General features: G+C 37.9%; 1 protein-coding gene across 1 annotated transcript in view; it reads right to left on the reverse strand.

The window, feature by feature from the left end:
* The window catches only part of PKHD1 (PKHD1 ciliary IPT domain containing fibrocystin/polyductin), a 433,150-nt gene that overhangs the window by 103,607 nt on the left and 305,460 nt on the right, over positions 1-24,083 (reverse strand). The window contains exons 55-60 of the mRNA XM_082848479.1: positions 23,356-23,469; positions 20,768-20,855; positions 5,660-5,814; positions 4,157-4,309; positions 1,482-2,360; positions 611-779 (exon numbers count right to left, since the gene is read on the reverse strand). Coding sequence (XP_082704605.1) covers positions 611-779; positions 1,482-2,360; positions 4,157-4,309; positions 5,660-5,814; positions 20,768-20,855; positions 23,356-23,469 — 1,558 coding nt within the window. The remainder of the gene's footprint in view (positions 1-610; positions 780-1,481; positions 2,361-4,156; positions 4,310-5,659; positions 5,815-20,767; positions 20,856-23,355; positions 23,470-24,083) is intronic.

Below are 24,083 nucleotides of genomic sequence, written 5' to 3' on the forward strand. Positions count from 1 at the left end.
CTTGTCTAGTTTTCAGATTCTTGAATAAAACCCTCAGATCATATGTTCAAGAACAGTAGTTATGCCTGGTCTGAGAGCAAATATCTGTCTAAGCCATATGGTTCATTCTAGGGATTCCTAACAGCAGACATGGTCTCCTTCCCCACCAGTGCCTGCACAAGGACACCCAAGCCTCCTTCTGAAAACTAGTGACACCATACTCCATGGAAGGTTCAAGAATCAGGGTCAAATTTTTCCATTGATTTAGAAAACATCCCAAAGAAGTACCTCTAATAAAGATAAAACAATTAAACAATATCAATAAAACTTGCAATCCATCACTTCTGCCGCTTTTGTCTGCCAGAGGACATCACGTGGTGGATTCCAGATTCAAGGAAGAGAGAAACAGTCTCTTTCTCTTCAGTGAGAGAGATTGCAAAAATTGTATCTCAAAGGGCACAAATATAGGAGGGTAAAGAATTGGGACCAATCAATCTACCATATTTTTCTAGAAGGACTTATTTCTATTCCCATTGATGATTTTATCCTTGTTTAAAAAACATGTTGAGGTATTTGGAGAATTACCAAACCCTTCATAAATATGGCTTACTATAAATACCAAAACCGGTACCTGGTTTGTAAAGGAGGAAAGTAGAACTTGTTTTTATCTTTGATCTTTAGCATCCTGGTCCTCTCTGCCGTTATTAGAGGCACGATCCCAGTGTTCTCTGCATTGGACAGAATGCAGACATCTAGATCATCGCTATAGCAACTCTTCACAAAACTAGAAAAGGTCACATCTGAAAAAAAATGTTTAAGGTATTACAACATTATACCATGTAAACTACCAACCACAAATACACACTACGCAACTAAATATCCTTATACTAATGTATGTCCAGGAGTAAGTTTAAGCTACTGTCCAGGGTAGTTCCAGGAGTTTACGTAAATCTTGACTTAAAATATCTTTAATTCTTGAAGACATGGACATTGTATACAAAGTAGAAGAGCATCCCAACACATTGACATCTTAAGAGCAACACTTTCCATCAAAGGTTTGACCAAAATCCAGTGAGGAGTGAGTACAATAGTACCAAAGAGAGCTGACAGAAGATTCTCTGCGTAGGCTGTAGTATAATTGGATTAAATCCTGGCTGCCCCACCAACTACTTGACAACTTCACTGAGGCACAATTTCCACGTGTCAATTTCCTCCTCTGTGTGACAGGAAAAGTAACACGTACCTAAGAGGTTAGGCATATAATCAAATGAAATATTTCCCTGGGAAAGCTCTTCAACAAGTATAGAGCGGTGACTTTTTAAAGAAATCACTCACTGTCATTATAAACTACCATTGTGGTTATCAATGCCCAGTAGATGGTCAATTGGACAGCAAGCACCAGACGACACTGTACGCTTTTGTTGATATAATTTCAAAATGCTGTTAAAGCTTCTATGCACAGATGTATGACACTACACTGCTTGGAAACCCAAACATCCCACCTTGAAGTTTCATGATGCCTGAAATTAAATGGCCACTCCTCACTTTGTGCCATGGCTCCTGAGGCCACCGATTTGGTTCCGAGGTGAATACAGGCCACAAAATACCAACTCGACCCCCTCTGGGATTGGAAGGAGCTCGATCAGGTGACGTCACGTTGGCAGAACGAGGCTTAACTCTATCCTGAATGCAGTCAAAAGATGAGCTAGTGGCCACGATGACTGAATTCCTAACCACAATCTGTAGATTTTCACTATAACACTGTGGGGCAGAAGACACATAAACTACTGCCAAAAGGCCAATAGTATTGTCGACCAGAGTGAGGTTCTCTATTTCCATGCCATGCTCCACATGGAGCATGGCACCGTAGTCAAAGTTCTTGAAAGCCAAGAAGCCAGAGATATTGGTACAGTTGTCAAGTCCAGTCTCCTTATAGAGATGAAGGCCGTGAAGACTTGAGTGGGCCACGTTGTCAGACCAAAGGGCTTCAGGAGAGGAGCACCTGTAGCCTCGGATGTGAAAGCCAAGTCTCTCGGATCCTGCCACAACGTTGCCATGGAGATGGATGTCCTTTGCCTGATTCACTTTGATTCCTGCCACCCAAATGGGAGACCAGGCTGACTGTGTCATCAGAACCACAAGGTTATTAGAGAGAGAATAGTCCTGACCCTCCAAATCAATGCCATGGCCAGCTGTGCTAAACACTACATTGTCATTTAAAACGATCCCCTGACTGGCAGCTGCACGAATGCCCCCACCACAGCTTTGGTGCAGAGTACAAGATATTATCCAGGATCCTGCCGACGTATCGGTGAGCTCGATGGAGGAATACAGTGGTGAGCCAAAGTTCTGAATTTCCACATTGAAAAGCTGAAGGATACCTGCAAGCAAAATGCATGTCATCAGGTACTTGCTTCTTCCCTACAAAAGGCAGAAGGATGGGGCTTCCCTGGTGACGCAGTGGTTGAGAGTCCGCCTGCCGATGCAGGGGACACGGGTTCGTGCCCCGGTCTGGGAAGATCCCATATGCCGCGGAGCGGCTAGGCCCGTGAGCCATGGCTGCTGAGCCTGCGCGTCCGGAGCCTGCGCGTCCGGAGCCTGTGCTCTGCAACGGAAGAGGCCACAACAGTGAGAGGCCCGCGTACCGCGAGGATAAAATGTCTTTCTCACATAGATATTAGGATTAAATGAAACAAAGTAGGCATGGAAACCATCGTGGTTCCTAGTCCATAAGAAGCATCGAATACAGATTCTCTTTCCCTTCCCCAGGGATGATTTAAGAGCCCTGACCAGCAACCCAGAGGCTCAGGACTGAGCCAGCATTGCTGGTGGTTGGGCTCTGGCTTTGGTGCTCAGCTGTAAGAATCGGCCTTCTGTCCTGCTCTGGTGATGAGGTTCCAGCCTGGACTGCAGTTACCGTGGAAAGGGGCCCTGTCTTGCGCTCCCTCCCTAATTCTCTGTCTTCATAAACTGCAGGGTAGTTTTGGTTTTACACAACCACAACTGGGATTCAGCCTTTGTCTAGCCTTCCAGAGCAGGGTTCCTCCACCTCAACATGACTGACATCTTGGACCAGATAATCCTTTCTTGTGGGAGGCTGTCCTGTGCCTTATAGAATGTCGAGCAACTACCCGCTATATGCCAGAAGCTCCACCAAAGCTGTGACAAGCAAAAATGGCTCCAGATATTGTCAAATGTCCTTTGGCCAGGAGGGAAGAGCAAAATCATTTCTGTTGAGAACTGACGGAGCTGGAGCTTATGGAGAGAGAGCTTGTTCTAGGAACCAGAAATCGCGAACTTCGGATGTGCAGGCTCAGCGGCCACGGCCCACGGGCCCAGCTGCTCCGCGGCATGTGGGATCTCCCTGGACCGGGGCACGAACCTGCGTCCCCTGCATCGGCAGGCGGACCCTCAACCACTGCGCCACCAGGGAAGCCCTCGAACTTTTGTTTTAAGGTTCAAACATTGCTCTTTACTATACTGGTAAAGCAGATATACCCACAAAAAGTGTTCCGTTCTCAATATACTTGGGAAACCGTTAGATCCTTTGCTCCAGGCTTTCTCAGAGCCTTTATTACATTCATGTACGCAGTGACTTTCTGAGATGGGGCTTTATTTGACTAGGAAACTTGGGAATCAATTTTAAGGAACCTAAGTTTAAGAAAAAGGTACTAATCAAATAACTTTGCAGCATTCCAGAAGAGCTAAAGCTTGAAAGAAATGAAAGAAATTTAACTGATCCCTAAAGCAGTCTAGAATATGGAAATCATTCTTATTTAAATTTACACTATTAATTTATAGCATGAGATGAGGCCTGCCATCAAATAGAGCATGCTACTGAGAAAGAGTAATAGAAATTCAGGAAAGAGATAAAATTCAATTGGTCATTAAATCATCTATAATTTCAAAGCAGAGGAAATTTCACATCTGCTGAAGTTTGTTTTTTTTTTTGAGGTAAAAATGTGCCTGTGTGCTGACAGCTAGTATATTATTTTAACATCACACTGATAATTAAGCACAGATTAGTACTGAAAATTCATAGCTTCTCAGAGCACAGAGAAGCATCTATTTCAAATATTTTGTTTTATAAATGAAAATTCCCACCGTTGGAATTTCTGAGTGTCCCAGATGCATAGCCTCCAATTGGTAGTGCTTAGTAACTTAAAATTTCAGTTACCTGAAAATTCTTCCACGCTGGACTTCCTGAAGGACCCCACAAGTAGTCTCCCCCCGCATGATGTATCACCCTGGATTTGTATGTTTCGGGTCAGAAGTCCAACCTCTGAAGCCAAACGAATGTGTCGGCCATCCTCCATGACGTGGACACTTCCTGGGGCAACGGGAGTTGGGAAAGGAAAAAATTTTTAAAACCTATTTCAGAGATCGCCAGCTGGGGACCCAGCGAACCTGACAAATGAAAACACTCCTTTCCCCGCGGAAGTCCTCCCAACATTAAGGTCTGCTTTTCCTCGGGCGTCCTCCCCAAACGTCGGCTGAGAAATGAAAAGCCCGTTCACTGCTCTCTCATTGGGATCAGAGTGAGCGTGTTTGAGCAAGAATCCATTTGTCCTCAATCACTACGGGTACCGGGACAGGGATGTCAGGGAAGACCGGTCCAATTAGTGGGGTCCCCGGCCTCCTTCCTTCAATTCTTCAATGTGAGATTCCCGCCTTTGGTTGTGCATTGTTCCTGAACCTCTTTGAGAGAGTGAGGAATCGCAGATCCACTGAGGCAGTGATAGGACTGAAGCAGCAGCGGCAACGCCCTCTCCTGGCGGGTCTGGAACTCGTCACTCCCAGAAAGAGCCTCCCCAGTCTTGCTGGTTTGTTCCACTGCCCACCCCACTTTGCATTGTACGTTGTGTATTATAGGCAAGGATTGCTAACGATGTCTCTTTTCCCCGCCACTCTTTAGAAACAAAATCATCCTTAAAACCATGATTTAGAAATAGCTTTAGATACAGTCCTGCTGAAAGAATGTATTTCCCTCTCACATATCAGAGACAAGAAAGATATCCCCTAATCCCTTTATGTCCGTGTTTTTTATTTATTAGCTATATTTCCTGGGTTAAGTTTATTTATTAGGCTGAAGCGGGAAATATGGTTATTTATTATTTATAATGCAATATATTTTAAGTGTGTATACTGTATTAAAATATTCAGTATTTTTTTTCAAGAAAAAGGTATTTGGTTTTTATTTATTTATATTTTGGGGCAGTAGTAGTAGTCAATTGATACAATGAACTTCATGTCAGGAAGGACACATTCTAAGTATGGAAAAAGGAGTCGTTATTTACAATGACTACCACATTCTAAGTGGCTGTGTGATTCAGTATGCCAGGAAGTGAACTGGAAACTCATCTCCCATGAGATTTATTCTGGCTCAGCCATGAAAATGCCCGGTGACCTTGAACAAGGTTCTTAACCCTTCTGCTTGCTTCTAGGCTTGCCATTATAAATAAAAAGTTTAAAAATTCCCTCACATCAAAGATTTTTTTTAATTAGGCAATAAAATTAATGAAGGGATGGAGATAAAGCCTTCTAAGGATGAGCCTAGGGCAGCAGTAAAATATTATCCATCCCCTCTGAACGCCGATCAGATCCAAGGTCCCAAGGCAGGTTGCTGAACGCGTTTTTCTTGGCTCATTCACTTCCCTTAACTAACAAACCAAAGCCTTACCGACGTGCCGGTGTCTGAGCCGTTCATGGATGCTAACATGGTGGCCCCTGACTTCTTTCACAGTGAGGACCTCTGCTTCGTGAGGTTCATATGAAGAGGAACTAAGGACAATCTTGTCTTGGGGTCGCCAATCCACTGTGTTCTCTACTATAATTCTGTAACAGCATAAAGATGGAATCAGGTACACTGGCAGTACAACACAGATGACCTACTAAACTCCAGGGAGAAGGGGAAATCCACTGCAGACAACCATTCCCACCAGGGAGAGTAAAGTAGAAATATCAAGTCAAGACAGAGAAAAAAGGTCTTTGCAAAAAAATTAATGCCAATGGAGTTCATCTTCTGGCTGATATGTATACAATACAGGGTTAACAAAGGTATTCTGTGGCCATGAAGTACCAGACAAAGCAACAAGAAAGAGTAAAAGTTCCAGAGTTTAGTATATGCCGTCTACATATGGTTTCCTAAAATGGAAATCGTCTTCCTCAATTGGGAAACAGTTTGAATAATAAAGGCATTTCAGAAGGGATCTTTTCTCAAATTTTCTGAAGACCTCTAATACCATTTTCAGACAATTAATCATCATGCATTAAGGCTCATACCTTCGTGGTCAAGCAGAAACAGTGTGAATCCTAGAGGTTCCACTTAGTAGCTGTGTGAACTTGAGAGGTCACATAACTCTTTTGAGTTTCATATCTTCATTTGAAAAGTGACGATATTTTGAGCTTCCCTTCCCCATCTCTCTGTTATTGCAGGGACAAAGGTATGCATTCCCTGAGGGTGCTAAGTTCCAAGCATTGTGCTTTCATCACAATATGTAATAAGGGTTTTGTTCACTTTTGTTTTTTTAACTCACATTTAATAAAGTTTTTGTTCAATCGTTCCCTGCTGCCTAGCTTTTCCAGTGAATATATTTGCTTTATTCTCCATTTACAGTCATTACCAACTTCAATAGTGTAAGTTTATATTAATGGCCTGCCTCTTTTGCTAATGTCCACACTTTAGCAAGTGTTGACAATAGAGTCTCCTCTACCAGTAAAGGTTCATCCAGGCAGCAGGTCCACGTGAAGGCCATTCAACCGAGCAATATATATTGTCCGCTCTAAGCAACAGTATGCACCAGACACTATCGTAGGTGCTAGAGACATAATGGTAAATAAAACATATGGCCTTTGTGTTAAAAAATGACAACTTAGATTTTGACTAGCAGACACCCTTAAAGAGTCTATTGTGTGAGTGGGGAATTCACAGATGTTTTGTACATAATATTAACACCAAAAAAGAAAGAAATTAAAGGGGGTCATTCTTGGGCCAATGATATGAATCTGTTATGAACCAAAGATTGTAATTAATTTAAATCTGTGTGCCTGAGGTTAGACAGAGAATAAGAGAGAGTAAAAAAGAGAGAAAAAAAGACAATTGTGGATGGTTGCAATTTTAATTAAAGAATTTAGAGTTTTTGTGAGACAGGATTTGCTGATTTGCTATTATATCCTAGAAAAGAGAAAAAGGAATTATTGAAATTATTATCCCAAACTTTATATTAAAAACATAAATGAACTTAAGTCAACCTTTTTCATGAAGACTTCCCAAACTTTACAGATTCATAAACATTTCTCTCTCCTCTATACTCCTGAAGCCTTGAGATTCTATATCTCATAAGGACATACACAGATGGCAAGGGAGCATGACCCTATGTCCACACAGCAACAGTGGTAACTTGAGAAAATTTTGATCCTCATATCAATAGACTAAAAAGTTTTGCTACTCAAGTATCAGTATTCAGTATTCCTTAAATTCCAATATCCACTCTTCCTATTTGCAGTCTTTGACTCTTATGGTTGCCCTTCAACCGTTTCAAGAAATCCTAGCTTGGGCTTCCCTGGTGGCGCAGTGGTTGGGAGTCCGCCTGCCGATGCAGGGGACACGGGTTCGTGCCCCGGTCCGGGGAGATCCCACATGCCGCGGAGCAGCTGGGCCTGTGAGCCATGGCCGCTGAGCCTGCGCGTCCGGAGCCTGTGCTCCGCAACGGGAGACGCCACAACAGTGAGAGGCCTGTGTACCGCAAAAAAAAAAAAAAAAAAAAAAAAAAAAAAAAAATCCTAGCTTAAGGATTTGAATCCCAGCTTAAGGATTTGAATCCCAGCTCTATTTCATGTATCTGATTAATACTAATAAGAATCCTATAGCTACAGGGAAGAGGAGACACCTGCTCGTTGTTCTCAGCAAAACACACCAAAACTAATAAATAAACAAAAAAATTAAGAGTTGTTTGCAACATAACTGGACCTAAATAGAAACCATATGAGAAGAGAGAGGAAACAATAATCACTGAAGAAGTCTCCTGAAAGATAACTTTTGAAAAGTATAAAGAAAATATCAGCAGTTTCCATTATTCTGGCATTAAATTTTACCTAGTATAGGGAAAATATAATACTTTTGGTCAAAAGAACATAATTACAAAGAATGAAAAGAAATATACTTCCAAATTTGATTTAAAAGTTTTTACCACTGTGTATAAACCATTCATATAGAAACACCTATAACTTAAATGAATTTAACTAAACTTTGGGGAGGTCTTAATGATAATAGCTGCACTTGACCACAGTCTCAGAGTGTCCAGATGCCAAAATGTTTTCCTCCAAGGAATAAGAGTGGCCATAGACTTCTGAACTCTAGTAATACTGAGGCTTTTTTTTTTTAAACTCCAGTTTAAACTTTCTTTGGTCAACTGCCGTTGAAATCTCCTGACACTCTCAGACCACACTGGACTATGTGAGGTGTTTAAGAAATCGAATCCTGTAATGATGCTGACGGTGACAACAAGAATAGCTGTCGTAGGTGTCAACTGTTTGTCTACCTGACCCTCCTTTCTCCTTTGTTCCAGGAAATCCACCACATCTCTTCTGAGAACCGCTCTCCTCACCCACCACACTAAGTGGTCCTAGTGAGATCTGAGAATTGCAGTCTCACAAGCCTTTTACCAAAGGGTGAGCAAGGGATCCAACCTGTCTTTGTTGATCAAAATCCTTCCCCTTTTCCAGCTTTATGAGGTATAATCGAAAACTAAAATTGTAAGATATTTAAAGTGTAGAATATGATGATTTGATATACGTACCCATTGTGAAAGGATTTCCCCCATTGAACGAATTAATACATCTGTCACCTCACATATTCACCCCTTTCTTTTGTTGGGTGAGAACACTTAAGTTCTACTCTCTTAGCAAATTACACAGTACAGTGTTATCAACTGCAGTCACCTGGACTTTTGAATTGAAACTAAGGGGAAAGAGAAATGTCCTCCCTGGTGGTAAAGCTGGGAAGAGCCGACAGCTCTGGGTTCACGTGCACCCTATAGAACATGGAAACCTCTTCAGCAGAACTAAATGAGGTTGAAATATAGAAACAGGAGAGGTGGAGGGAGGGCCTGATGCAATCTCCCAAGTGATGAAGAAGGGTGGCTTTTACTTTTACTTTTGACTGAAAGAATCAGGATTCTTACAATACAATACAATAACTATGATAACTACCACGTCGTGAGGCTGACTTGGAGCCAGAAACCAGGCTAAGTTCTTTATCCACATTAATTTACTTAATCCTTATAACTACTCTATTAACCAGGCATTATTAGTCTCATATTATAGAAAAAGAAACTGACACTCAGAGAGAATACTTTACCCAAAATTACACATTTAGTTAATTGCATAATTAGAAGTATTTTAACCTGCCTGGCCTGAAAGTCCAAGCTCATTTTCATTGTAGAAATCTATTGCTCTCCTCCCTTCCTAACTCAAATGTCTTTTCCTAGCATGGAGACAATGGGCAATCTGAGATTAGCACCCACTAGTTCCTTGGACCAGAAGGAATCATCTTCTTTTGGAGACTACAAAAGTGATCCTAAATTCCTGCTAATAAATGAATAAGGCCACCAGCTCTACGTTCTAACATTTGAACTAAATTTTTATAGTATAATAATGAGGTTTGAATAATGAGCCAAAAAATGAGAGTAGTTTTTGAAATTAAATGCAAGGTTCTAATTTATTAGACAAGATGCCATTGAGTCAACAGGCTCAACAAGCTCTGATTTCCAGAAAAGATACATCAATCCAGCATAGCAGGCATTTATTGGAACTCTTCTTTATGTTCTGTTGTGTACTAGATGCTAAGTAACACACCAAATCAATAAAAAACACCAATATTTTCCTCTCCTATAGAAGCTGCTTGGAAGAACAGGAAATACATACCTGAAGCAGTTCAGTATCAATCACTAAGAAGTGTATTTAAATTAAAATTATAAATCAGAAAATCACATGGAATAGTGATTCAGACAGTGGGAAAATCATTGTGTGCTGGAGGGGAGATTGAATGCCTTGTACGAGATGTGATGGAATCTTTAAGGATCAGTAGGAAGTATAAAGGTAAAGAGGAGATGCAAGGGTACTTTTGACCCTCTAATTGCATATATCAAATATTTAGTAAGCCAGTACAGAAGCTGTTATAGAAAACCACGTGGAAGTGCCAAAGTGAGAATGTAGCAGAAAGCAGACAAACAAGAAATATTCCAAACAAATGTATCCACAGAGCAGCCACTGTGGAAAATAGTACGGAGGTTCCTTAAAAACTAAAAATAGAGTTACCATATGATCCAGCAATCCCACTCCCAGGCATATATCCAGAAAAGACCAAAGTTCTAATTTGAAAAGATACATGCACCCCAATGTTCATAGCAGCACTGTTCACAATAGCCAAGACACGGAAACAACCCAAGTGTTCACTGACAGATGAATGGATAAAGAAGGTGTGGTATGTATACACAATGGACTATTACTCAGCCATAAAAAAATAATGAAATAATGCCATTTGCAGCAACATGGATGGGCCTAGAGATTATCATACTAAGTGAAGTTAGAGAAAGACAAATATTATATGATATCACTTATATGTGAAATCTAAAAGATAATACAAATGAACTTATTTACAAAAGAGAAACAGACATATAAAACAAACTTATGGTTACCAAAGGGGAAGGGGGGTGGGATAAATTGGCAACATGGGATTAACAGATGCATACTACCATATATAAAATAAACAACAAGGATTTACTGTATAGCACAGGGAACTACATTCAATATCTTGTAATAAACTATAATGAAAAAGAACAGGAAAAAACCCAAAGTATATCTGTAGAATACCACCATTGATTGGATATGGTAGATAATAAGATAGATATCATCAATGATAACCTTAGAATTAAAAGCCTAGGACCTGGAAAAAGTTGAGACAAGAAATGATTTGTTCTTCAGGTCAGAGTTATTTTCTTATAAATAACAGAATAAGTTAATAAACCACTTAAGAAACAGAAAAATACCAGGACAAAGAGGCCGGCCAAGGCTTTACGCACTTTCTTTAAAAAGTAAATGAGAGGGCTTCCCTGGTGGCACAGTGGTTGAGAGTCCACCAGCCGATGCAGGGGACACGGGTTCGTGCCCCAGTCCAGGAAGATCCCACATGCTGTGGAGCGGCTGGGCCCGTGAGCCATGGCCGCTGAGCCTGCGCGTCCGGAGCCTGTGCTCCGCAACGGGAGAGGCCACAACAGTGAGAGGCCCGCGTACCGCAAAAAAAAAAAGTAAAAGAGATAAGAAAAAAGTGAGAGCCTTTGAGAAAGGTTCCCTATAAGCCTACTCTTTTCCCTGTTGTCCTCTTCTCACTAAATTATATCTCACTAAATTATATCACTCTTCACCCAGTTGTTCAAGTCGGTGACCTTTGAACTCTTCCCTTTTGCCCAGCCCACCAGCAAATCATGTTGGCTCTTCTTCAACATCTATTTAACCACTTCTTTCCTCTTCCATCATCCTACCCCAATCTAAGCCATCAGCATGTGTCTACCTGAAATACTGCAATGTTATTGCAATGTTTTTTTTAAATTTAATTTAATTTATTTTTTATATAGCAGGTTCTTATTAGTTATCTGTTTTATAGATATTAGTGTATATATGTCAATCCCAATCTCCCAATTCATCCCCTCTTGCTTTCCACCCTTGGTGTCCATACATTTGTTCTCTCCATCTGTGTCTCTGTTTCTGCCTTGCAAACTGGTTCCATCTGTACCATTTTTCTAGATTCCACATATATGCGTTAATCTACTATATTTGTTTTTCTCCTTCTGACTTACTTCGCTCTGTATGACAGTCTCTAAGTCCATCCATATCTCTACAAATGACCCAATTTTGTTCCTTTTAATGGCTGAGTAATATTCCACTGTATATATGTACTACATCTTCTTTATCCATTTGTCTGTTGATAGGCATTTAGGTTGCTTCCATGACCTGGCTATTGTAAATAGTGCTGCAATGAACATTGGCAAAGCTTCAGTAATCAAGACGATATGGTACTGGCACAAAAACAGAAATATAGATCAATGGAACAGGACAGAAAGCCCAGAGCTAAACCCATGTACCTATGGTCAACTAATCTATGACAAAGGAGGCAAGGATATACAATGGAGAAAAGACAGTCTCTTCAATAAGTGGTACTGGGAAAACTGACAGCTACATGTAGAAGAATGAAATTAGAATACTACCTAACACCATACACAAAAATAAACTCAAAATGGATTAAAGACATAAATGTAAGACCAGACACTATAAAACTCTTAAAGGAAAACATAGGAAGAGCACTCTGACATAAATCACAGCAAGATCTTTTTTGACCTACCTCCTAGAGCAATGGAAATAAAAACAAAAATAAACAAATGGGACCTAATGAAACTTCAAAGCTTTTGCACAGCAAAGGAAACTATAAACAAGATGAAAAGACAACCCTCAGATTGGGAGAAAATATTTGCAAATGAATCAATGGACAAAGGATTAATCTCCAAAATATATAAACAGCTCATGCAGCTCAATATTAAAAAAACAAACAATCCAATCCAAAAATGGGCAGAAGACCTAAATAGACATTTCTCCAAAGAAGACATATGGATGGCCAAGAAGCACATGAAAAGCTGCTCAATATCACTAATTATTAGAGAAATCCAAATCAAAACTACAATGAGGTATCAGCTCACACGGGTTAGAATGGGCATGATCAGAAAATCTAAAAACAACAACTGCTGGAGAGGGTGTGGAGTAAAGGGAACCCTCTTGCACTGTTGGTGGGAATGTAAATTGATATAGCCACTATGGAGAACAGTATGGAGGTTCCTTAAAAAACTAAAAATAGAACTACCATATGACCCAGCAATCCCACTACTGGGCATATACCCAGAGAAAACCACAATTCAAAAAGACACATATTGCAATGTTTTAACAGTTAATCTCTCTGCTTCCACCTTTGTCCTCCCAACAGTCAATTGTCCACACAGCATAAATCAGATTCAAACATAAATTGGACCATGTCTTGTTTAAAATCTTCCCAGACCAGGATAAAATCTGAAAACTTTATCATAGGATTCATCAAGTAACCACTTAACTTCAAAGAGCACATGGTCTCCCCAAAGAGACCCACAGTAAAATATACTTAATGGATACATACATACTTGTAATGGATAAAAAAATGAATTTCTTTTAATCTAGGTATAACCTCCTTGGACTTATCTGTAATCCAAAAATCCAACATTTTTATTCATCAGTCTCCCCAAAAGTCAACTGAAGCAAGCAACAGCAAGGAGTAATTTAATTTAGAGAGAAATTGATATAATAATATGTAACAAAAGAAACTTAATTTTTTTTTCAAATATCTGGCTAAGCTTACTTTGGTTGGTAGTGTAAGAAATGAGCCTAAGTTTATAAAGTTAAAGTTTATAAAGTCTAAGTTTATAGAATGAAAATTTTCCTCTGAAGATTTCACTGTAACATCCTTCATAAAATAAATACATTATATACAAATAAATTCAGATCTACAATTCTGGTAGAAAGAATTCTTGGTGAAAGTTCATAAAGGGGTCCAAGTAAAATCTGTCCCCATAACAGTATATTAGAAAGACTTACTAAACTGGCTTTTGATGGAAGAAAGATTGTAGATCAATGTTTAAAGAAACAGTTTGAATAAGGTCTGTAGTTCGGTTAATACTGTACTAATATCAACTTGCTGGATTTGATAAAGTCTATGGTTATGTAAGATACCACCAGGGAGTGCCAAGTCAAGGGTACATGGGAACTCTGTACTATTTTTGCAACTTCTTGTGAGTCTTAAATTATGTTACAAATTTTTAAAAGGTTAAAAAAAGAAATCATCCATAAAATGAATACACTGTGATAATTACATATCATTCATATAAACTCATTAAAGTACTCCTCATCAGGACTGATATTAAATAATTTTGTTTTTAATATGATTTTGTTTTTAATATTTGCAGTATGTAGAACACAAACAATGGAATCAGACCAACTGTGGTAAAAATTCAGCCTCAGGAATTCTAGCTTTATGACCTTGGAAATTTTACTTACCTTCTCCAGCCTCAGTTTTTATATCTGTAAAATGAAGATAATAATACCTAACTTATAGCACTCAGAGATTTAAGTGAGATCATGTATATAAAATGCTTGGTAGATGCCTGACACAGAGTGAGCCCACATGATAAGAACTCAGTAAGTGGCAGCTAGTTAATTACTATCGCTAATTTTAATTAATAAAATTGAGTTTCTTTCAAAATAGCCTGTAGCTCAGATTCTGAATGAGGTTTTTAACACATTCTTGTAAGAAAAATCCATTCATATGGCTCCTGCCAAATTCCAACTTGCTAACCTGATAATGATGAAAGATTCTTATTGATCCCTGTTGGAAATGCCTCCCTCACAAATCCTTTAGGGGATCAGAAAAGCACTTCAAACTCAACATGACCAAATCTGAGCTCATAATCATTTCCCCAAAAGTTTAGTCCTCCTCTAGTGAATGGTGCCACCATCCATCTACGTAAACCAGAACCAAGAAAGCACCTCACGCCCGATTCATCCAAGAGATTCTGTCCTGTCTATACATCTGCCCACTTCTCTCCATTGCCACTTCAGCTCCTAACCACAAGTTACACTATCTCTTGCTTGCACCTCCTAAGTGATATCCCTAGATCCATTTTTGACTCCTCGTATAGTCTGCATTATAGCTAGAAATATTTTTTTAAGATATAAAAATGTGATTATCGGTGCTACCTCCCACCCATACTATCCCCTTAGAAACCTAAAACAGCTGCACAATGTTCAGGAGGCCAAACACAAAAATTCTTGACATCACCAATGAATATGGCCCTGACCCGTAACTACCCCTTGGAATCCTGTCATCATGGCTTGGGCTGTTCTCTTTGTCAGCCATCCTGGCATTCTTTCAAGTCCCTCGTGTTCTCCATTCTTTCTCCCAGCACAGAATCACCTCTTGGGTCTCTGTTTCTCAATCACCTGTGCTGGGTCCTCCTCTATCAACTTCTAAAAAATAAGACTGGCCCCAATCTCATTTCCAGGCTCCAGTTTTCTCCTCTACCCATTGATAGTCTTCTTATCAATAACATCATCCACTTCCAGGATGACTCCCTGTCACTGTCTCCATGAGCCCTAAGTTATGTGTTAAATTACCTTCTTCACATCTCTACTTGGTGTCTCCAACTCAGCACATCCCTACTATCGTCCACCCTGACAAGCTTGTTCCTCTCCCAGTCTCCCCATCTCAGTGCGTGCTTCCACCACCCACCAGGTTGGTCAATCAAAAACCTGAAGGACTTCCCTCACCTCAACATTCAATTCATGAGCAAGTCCAGACAGCATCATTTCTTCTCTCGATCTCCACTCCCTCTAGTCCTAGCCATTATGATTTTTGACCTCGACTGACCTCCTGATACCCCAGCTTCTGCTCTTGTCTCCATGATCCATCATCTACATAGCAGCCAGAGTGATTTTCAAAACCTAAATCAGACTCCACCAATTCCCCTGCATAAAACCTTTCAGTAGTTTCCCTTTGACCTCTCACACCTAAACAAGGTACCATGTGACTTGGCATCTGTCGTGTCATGCAACTCTACCTACTGCTCACTCTGGTCCAGCTAGAGTGACCACCTTTCTGTTCCCCGAGCCCCAAAGGCCACCTCAGAGACACAGCTGGATGTCCGTCCTTCACTGAGAACTCTCGTCCATTCTCACCAAACAGGAGGATCCCTCTTACCATTCATATCTCAGCTTAAATTTCCCTTCTCCAGAAGGATCCTCCTTGTCCATTCAATATAAAAGAGTACACCTGATACTCCCACCCCCAGCTATCTTGGATCATATCACCCTATTTATTTCCTTTTTCTTTTCTTTTTAACATCTTTACTGGAGTATAATCGCTTTACAATGGTGTGTTAGTTTCTGCTTTATAACAAAGTGAATCAGTTATACATATACATATGTCCCCATATCTCTTCCCTCTTGTGTCTCCCTCCCTCTCACCCTCCCTATCCCACCCCTCCACGTGGTCACAAAGCACCGAGCTGATCTCCCTGTGCTATGCGGCTGCTTCCCACGGGCTATCTATTTTATGTTTGATAGTGTATATGTCCATGTCACTCTCTCACTTTGTCCCAGCTTACCCTTCCCCCTCCCCGTATCCTCAAGTCCATTCTCTAGTAGGTCTGTGTCTTTATTCCCGTTTTGCCCCTAGGTTCTTCATGACCTTTTTTTTTTTTTAGATTCCATATATATGTGTTAGCAGACGGTATTTGTTTTTCTCTTTCTGACTTACTTCACTCTGTATGATAGACTCTAGGTCCATCCACCTCACTACAAATAACTCAATTTCTTTTTTTTAATGTCTGAGTAATATTCCATTGTATATATGTGCCACATCTTCTTTATCCATTCACCTGTTGATGGACACTTAGGCTGCTTCCATGTCCTGGCTATTGTAAATAGAGCTGCAGTGAACATTTTGGTACATGACTCTTTTTGAATTATGGTTTTCTCAGGGTATATGCCTAGTAGTGGGATTGCTGGGTCATATGGTAGCTCTATTTTTAGAAGAAAAAGTATCCTTATAGTCTTAATTTACTGTTTATTCCAAGAATGCAAGCTGAATTTTACTAAATGCATTTCTGTTTTGTATCAAACTGAACATTCTTAGTCTTTATATTTTTTGTTTAGGTAAATTATATTAATTAATTATTTCATTTTGAACCATCCTTCACTTGAATAAATCATACTCTTTTTTTAAAAAATAAATTACTGGATTTCATTTGTTGCTGTTTTATTTAGGATATGGCTTGGATGTTGCCTTAGTTTTCTTTTTTTGAGTTACCTTTAGCAGCTGTTTTATAAATTACTTTATGCTTGCTTGCTACAACAAATTGGAAAGTTTCACATATCTTCCTATGCTATGGAATAGATTGTACAACACAGTAAGTGTCTGATGACTAAGTGAATGGCTAGAAAAACATGACATAAGTTTACTTGAGCCAAATGTATTCTTGGGAATAAATTTGTGATAACTTTATGTCTTGCTGCTATTGGTTCTTTCAGTTTTATTCTTCTTTAGCTGATTATGATCATTTATATTTCTTTTTTTTAAATTTATTCATTTATTTATTTATTTTTGGCTGTGTTGGGTCTTTGTTGTTGTGCGTGGGCTTTCTCTAGTTGCGGCGAACGGGGGCTCCTCTTCGTTGTGGTGCACGGGCTTCTCACTGTGGTGGCTTCTCTTGTTGTGAAGCATGGGTTCTAGGCATGCCGGATTCACTAGTTGTGGTACGTGGGCTCAGTAGCTGTGGCTCACAGGCTCTAGAGCACAGGCTCAGTAGTTGTGGTGCATGGGCTTAGTTGCTCCGTGGCATGTGGGATCTTTCCAGACCAGGGCTTGAACCTGTGTCCCCTGCATTAGCAGGTGGATTCTTAACCACTGCACCACCAGGGAAGTCCCAATCATTTATATTTCTATATATAATTTTTTAATTTCAGAATGACACTATATAGATATATACATTTTTAGATTACAATTTTAATCTCTTTGATATCTATTATAGTTGAATCCCCGTTTCTGAATTACATTTTGTTCTCTTTGTATGGTTAGTTATTAGAGATTAAACCAGTACCTCTAAAAAAAATCAAGTCTATTAATTTCCTACTTTGTAATTCATCAATTTCTGCCTTTATCAGGTACGGATTGATTTCATTAGATTTGTTGGTTATTTTCTTTCTGATTTCTTACATTGACAACTTACTTTATTTTGTACTTTCTTATTCAACAATGAAAGCATTTAATGTGATGACACGTATGGCCATCTCTCATGTAATACTCTCATTACTGTTATTTTCCAAGTAGTCTATTGATAAAGGTTTGATCTCCTCTTAGATACAAAAGTTATGTAGGAGAGCGTTTATCTTTTTTTTCTTCCATCTTGCAAGAGATTAAGGTTGTTGGCTAAACTTTTATTTTAATCTCCATGTTTATTTTATTGTGATTATATTGTATCAATATATAATTTCTGTTTATTAAAATTCATTAAGGTTTTTAATTATATATATTGGAGTAAAGATATATTATACATATATACAAATTAAATTGCCTTTATTATATTGGTTATATTTCTTAATATTTTCTTTATAATTTTAATCTAAAGGTTAAAAACTGAAAGAGGTAAGTAAATTTTATTACTTTCATTACTTTTGTTTCTGTTAATTTCTTCTCATATTTTTTACCGATTTACTTTATGTATTTCTATATTATGTTATCTGGTATAAAACTTTCCTTACTACTGGGGTCTCACTGAAGATTGAAGTCTTTATCAATATAAAATGTATTTATTTTGATTTTTTAGTTTTCTTGTGAATAATTTTGAAGTCCTTGCTTCCATTTTATTTTTATTTTAAGGATTCATTTTGTCCAATATTTAACTAAACATTTTTCTGAACTTGTTTTCCTCTGATAAAAAAAGTTATGATTACATTTTTATTCATTACTAATTTTTTTTTCTATATAGGGTCATTTTTAACAAGCATATTTTCTTTTTATAATTGGCAGATTTATTCTTACTTTCTTACTTTTATTGCCATTTTGTACCTTTTTTGTCATTTTAGTTATCACTATTTCATGGTCTTCTCTGTATTTCACCCTTTATTTTATAGTTTCTTTCATTCTTTTTTCTCTCTGGTGATTTGGAAGGTATATGTCTTATTTTATTTATTTATTTATTTTGCGGTACGTGAGCTTCTCACTGCTGTGGCCTCTCCCGTCGCGGAGCACAGGCCCCGGACACACAGGCTCAGTGGCCATGGCTCACGGGCCCAGCCACTCCACGGCATGTGGGATCCTCCTGGACCGGGGCACGAACCCGTGTCCCCTGCATTGGCAGGCAGACTCTCAACCACTGCGCCACCAGGGAAGACCTATAAGTCCTATTTTTAATTCTGTTAGAATTAACTCATATTTACTTCCTATGGCTCTCTTATGTTCCATCTCCAGTTTCCTGTGGCTATAGTCCCCAATTTCAAACCTAGATTTTTATTTGAGAATTATAACCTGTGATGGTTAGTTTATGTGTCACCTTGGCTAGGCTATAGTAGCCAGGTATTCGATCAAACAGGAAGCTTACTGTTGTTGTGAAGGTATTTTGCAAATGTGGTTAACATCTACAGTCAGGTGACTTTAAGTGAAGGAAATGGCCCTCAATAATGTGGGTGGGCCTCATCAATCAGTTGGAAGACCTTAAAGCAAAATTGAAGTTTCCCTGAAAAAGAAGAAATTCTACTTCAAGATTACAGTATCAGATCCTGCTCAAGTCTTTGCACCCTGCCAGCCTGCCCTACAAAATTTTGAACTTATAGCTCTCCTAAGCATATGAGCTAATTCCTTGAAACATATCTCTTTATATATAACATATACTGTATATAATATATATATACACATACACATACATACACATATAATCTACTATTATATATATTTTATAGAAACAGAACCCTGACTAATACATTAACTTTCAGATTTTATATAGTTTCTTTTATAAGAGCAATTAGAATTTGTCTTATTTTAATAACCATAGTTACAGTATTATATTTAACTTATTCCAATGCTTGCCTTTGATATCTATACTTTATCTACCTTTATACAATTCCTGAATTCTATTTGTATTCTTAAATTTTAGACTCAGTTTAATCTCTTTATTATAACACATTTTTGAATTTTTTTCAGTTCTTGCAAAGCAAAAGAAATCTTTTGTTTACATTCACATGTGAACAGCATTTTAGCAGGGTCTATGTTTACAAGCCAGGCCTTTGCTTATAATCTTTTTTCCCCTGAACATTTCTAGATTTTGCACCACTATCTTCCTACATTTGATATTGCAGAAAATTCTAATGTTATCAAGCTTTATGTCCCTTTTTGTTTTTCTTTTACTTTTTCACTTTTTTTCCTTGTACTGTGAGGATATGTATCTATCATTATTCTCGATGTTATTCAAATTAAATAGAAATAATCCCAGGTCTGTTATGTGTATTTTAGTTAAGTTTTAGTTATTCTTTGTGTTGTCATTATTCTGGACTCATTAAAAAGAGCAGTTATCAAAATGCGCTTTTATTTTCTGTTCTCTATTTCTAATACCTTCTCTTTTATTATTTTTATCTCTTGATTTTGTCTTCTTCATTCATGTAGACTCCATCAATTTCTTCATGTTGCCTGCTCGCTTTGACACAGTAGTGATTTCATTCTTTACTGCCTCCAATGCATTATTAAATTCTATTACTGCAATTTAAATTCCGTAAGATTCTTTATGTGCTTCATCTCACTCTTATTTCATTTCTATCTATCTCTTCACCACCTATCATTTCAATTCAGACATTGCGGTCCCTCCTTATATTTCATCTATTAGCTCATAGAATTCATATTTTTTAAGATTTATTGGCAGCAGAAAACATGTATGATCTAAAATTTACTCCTTAAATAAATTATATCCCCCCTGCCTTTAGCTTGTTTTGTTCTTCCTCCATTATGTTACAGAGAATATTTTAAAGTCCTTCTAGCCTTTTATTTTTCTATTTATTCATCCTTAAATTATGATCCTTAATCTAAAATTTAATTTCATATTGTAACAAAACCTCCAGCAGAAGCAAACCAAACCAAAAACTACATCTGTAAGTTACTCTCATTCCTTACCTCTCATTGCCTGAGGCAATGTCAGCCCCAAGATGTGTCCAGGATTTCTTAGGATAAGCACTATGAAGCTGAAGTTTCCCAAACACCCCTGAAAATAAAAGGAGCAACAGTTGGATAGGAAAATCCTTCCAAGAAATTAAGGTCACATAAGCAAAACTCATTAGAGAGTTTATTGTGCAAGATACATGATATAGAAACTATATATGAAGATGTCCACCTTATCAGAAAAACAACACTTAACATCTCACTTGGCTATGAAACATTTTTATTCTCTCAAAAGCTATAGAGAAATGAATGCTACACCACATCTAGTAATCCAAGAGCTGGGAAACAGACCACTCTAATGGTCTATTCCCAGCTAACTAGTTAGATTTCTACCAGTAAGTCACTCCAAACCATTTGCAATTCTGTTGGAAGTTAACTGGTTTTGATATTTTGTGTTATACAGTAGACTTTCCAAAGGCAAGGTAATTTTGTTTCCTGAGGAAAGAGATTTGCTGCTATTCGTTTTGTTTTCCATAGCTGGATCTCAGATATTTTTGTATTACAGATATCGAAGGATAAATCTCTAGCTCATTTGTTCAAAATATAATTTATTTCAGACTCGTAAATTAAAGTCTTACCAGGGACATGCTTGATGCAGTCCAGTTTTATTCCTTCAGGTATTTCCTCTTACACATTTTATTGCCATTTAAAATCACATGAAGCAAAATTCCTCATATTCTAGTGGTCTAAACATGTTTTGAGCATGAACCCAAGCAGTAACAAAATTATGATCGTGCACACCTAACACATGTCTATTTGTTTGTAGATAAATAACCATACATACAAATGAATATATTCATACATGTTTGAATAAAAGTTCTAATATTTTCTTCCTGCACCCAAATGGATTGATTGTCTTCATACTCCTGGATTAGCGCACCCCCATTTTATTGCAAATCACTAATCTTAAAATCTAAAGATTTCACAAATTTTAGCAGAAAATGTGTAAGGGAAGTAAAAACCAGTAAGGTACAAATAATATGCCTTGGGTTTTCATCCAATGTGAACTAAAAAAGCTCAGTTAATTAGAAACTAACCAAGTGTTTAAGTCAACATCCATGATTTTACCATACTCTAATTCAGCAAAAATTCAGAAGATAATAAAACTAAAATAAGGATTAGTGTAAATGGAAAAAATACTCCCACTTTTAGGACATGACCTGGAATCAATCTTTCATAATAATAATATCATCATCATCATCAAAAAATTAACCACTATTAGCTAAGTAAGCTAGACAGGAGAGTAACATGGAATAATTTAGAGAAATTTCCAACTACAAAGATTTTAACAAAAACCAGTTTATTTCCTTCCATTTACCAGAAAGCAGATTTCCTGATCATTCCCAATCACCAAAGGTTAACTGTAAAATGACACCATTTCCTAGTTGTTTCAAGGAGATTATAATACTTGAAGAGATTAAAATGTTATTTACTTATGATATCACCAAATTTTAAGCATGCAGTGACAAACATTTCATTCCTTTTTCAATTTAGTATCAGAGAAATTTTTAGAAACACTTGTTTGGCAATACAGCTGGCATGGGGATCAAGACAGGCACCCTCATATGCTCCTAACACAAAGTCCAGTTCAACATGGCACTCCCTGGAACAGAGTGGACACCACAGGCAAAAAGAGTCCATGCTCCTGTTGTGATCCATCTAGCTTGTCAATTTGAAAAAAGTAAAATATTCCTTAACCTCATATTCTTAAAAAGATAAAATAAATAGCATATATGAAAAATCATTTGAAAACAATAAAGCACTATCAAAGTATTATACGGCAATGGCTATACTTTATGAAACCAGGTTACCAAACTTCAAACTATCCTAACATGATTGTTTTTACTGAGTCACTGAAATCTTATAAAACTAGGATTACCATACAAAGAGAATTTTAAAATGCTAGAAATCTATAAAAAGCCTCTTATACTTTTCCCTTAAAAGTAAGTTATTGAGTGGCCCTTACATCATAGTTATACAAGTCCAGTCCTAGTTTCTGTGCTCTTCTGTGCTTTAAAAAAGGATTTGAATTGGGAGATTGGGATTAACCTGTATACACTGATGTGTATAAAATGGATGACTAATAATAAATAAATAAATAAATGAATAAATAAATAAACATTAAAAAAATAATAAAATAAAACAGGATTTGGTATTGTGGCAGTATCAAAGGAAGAAACTGCCAACAGTAAATGTTTCTTAGTAATCTATAGAGCTATCAGTTTAAAAAATATATCAATAACCACACAGTATTTAAAGTTGATAACACAGACTCTTCATCCAGCCTTTGGTGTGTGACCAATCTGGATATGAATCTAAGTTCTGACAGTATAAAACTGTGTGGCTTTCTGCATATTGTTCACCATCTCTGAGGCTTAGTTTTGACATCTGTAAAATGTATACTCCTTACAGGAGAGCTGGTAAGTGAAATAATAAATTCTCTAGAAGAGTGCCTGGAATTTAGTAGGTATTCTATGAATGGTACTTCCCTATCAGAAATACACACACATTTCATTTTTAATAAAGCTGCACTTTACTCTTACCAATTGTTCCTGGATCAATACGAATTCCGATGAAACGGTCACAAAAGACTCCCTCTGAAGCTCTAAGGAGAATCAGGAGCTTTTTTTCTTTTTCTAAGGGATTTTCTAAAGTACCTGTTTACAAGAAAAGTATATCATGTAAATTAATTTGAAATTTAAGGAGGGAGAGGGAAATTGTGATGTAATTTTGAGAATGCAAAGTAGATGCTATAAAGTAGACTAGATGGAGAAAGGCCAGTGTTCATAGATGAATAAAGAAAAGGTGGAAAAATGAGATGCAGTAAACTTCTCTGAGGGAGATTGGATTATTGTTCAGCAAATATTCACTCTTCTTAGGGCAGAGTATACTTTCCTGACCTATTAATACTGAGCCTGGACACATGACTTGTTTTGCCCAATGAAATTCAGGTAGAAGTGACAGTAATGCCAATTCTGAGTTGATGCTTTAAAATGCTTGGCAAGTTTCACCAGATCACTTGCAATAATGTTCCCTGCCATGAAAGGAGAATTTCTTAAATAACCTCTAGGGCCTGGATGAAGAGACGTACACAGCAGACCTGAATAGAACCCCTGAGCTGGAACCAAGTCAAATCAAGTCTGGCACCAATATTTGTTGTTGTGAGCCACTGAGACTTGGTGATTCTTTGTTACACAACATTATTACAGCAAAACCTGATTGATACACTGTCTACCGCTGGATCCCCACATTGCTCTACATGTATTTTAGC

This window comes from Leucopleurus acutus, assembly GCF_964270905.1.
Source record: "Leucopleurus acutus genome assembly, chromosome: 10".
NCBI lineage: Eukaryota > Metazoa > Chordata > Mammalia > Artiodactyla > Delphinidae > Leucopleurus > Leucopleurus acutus.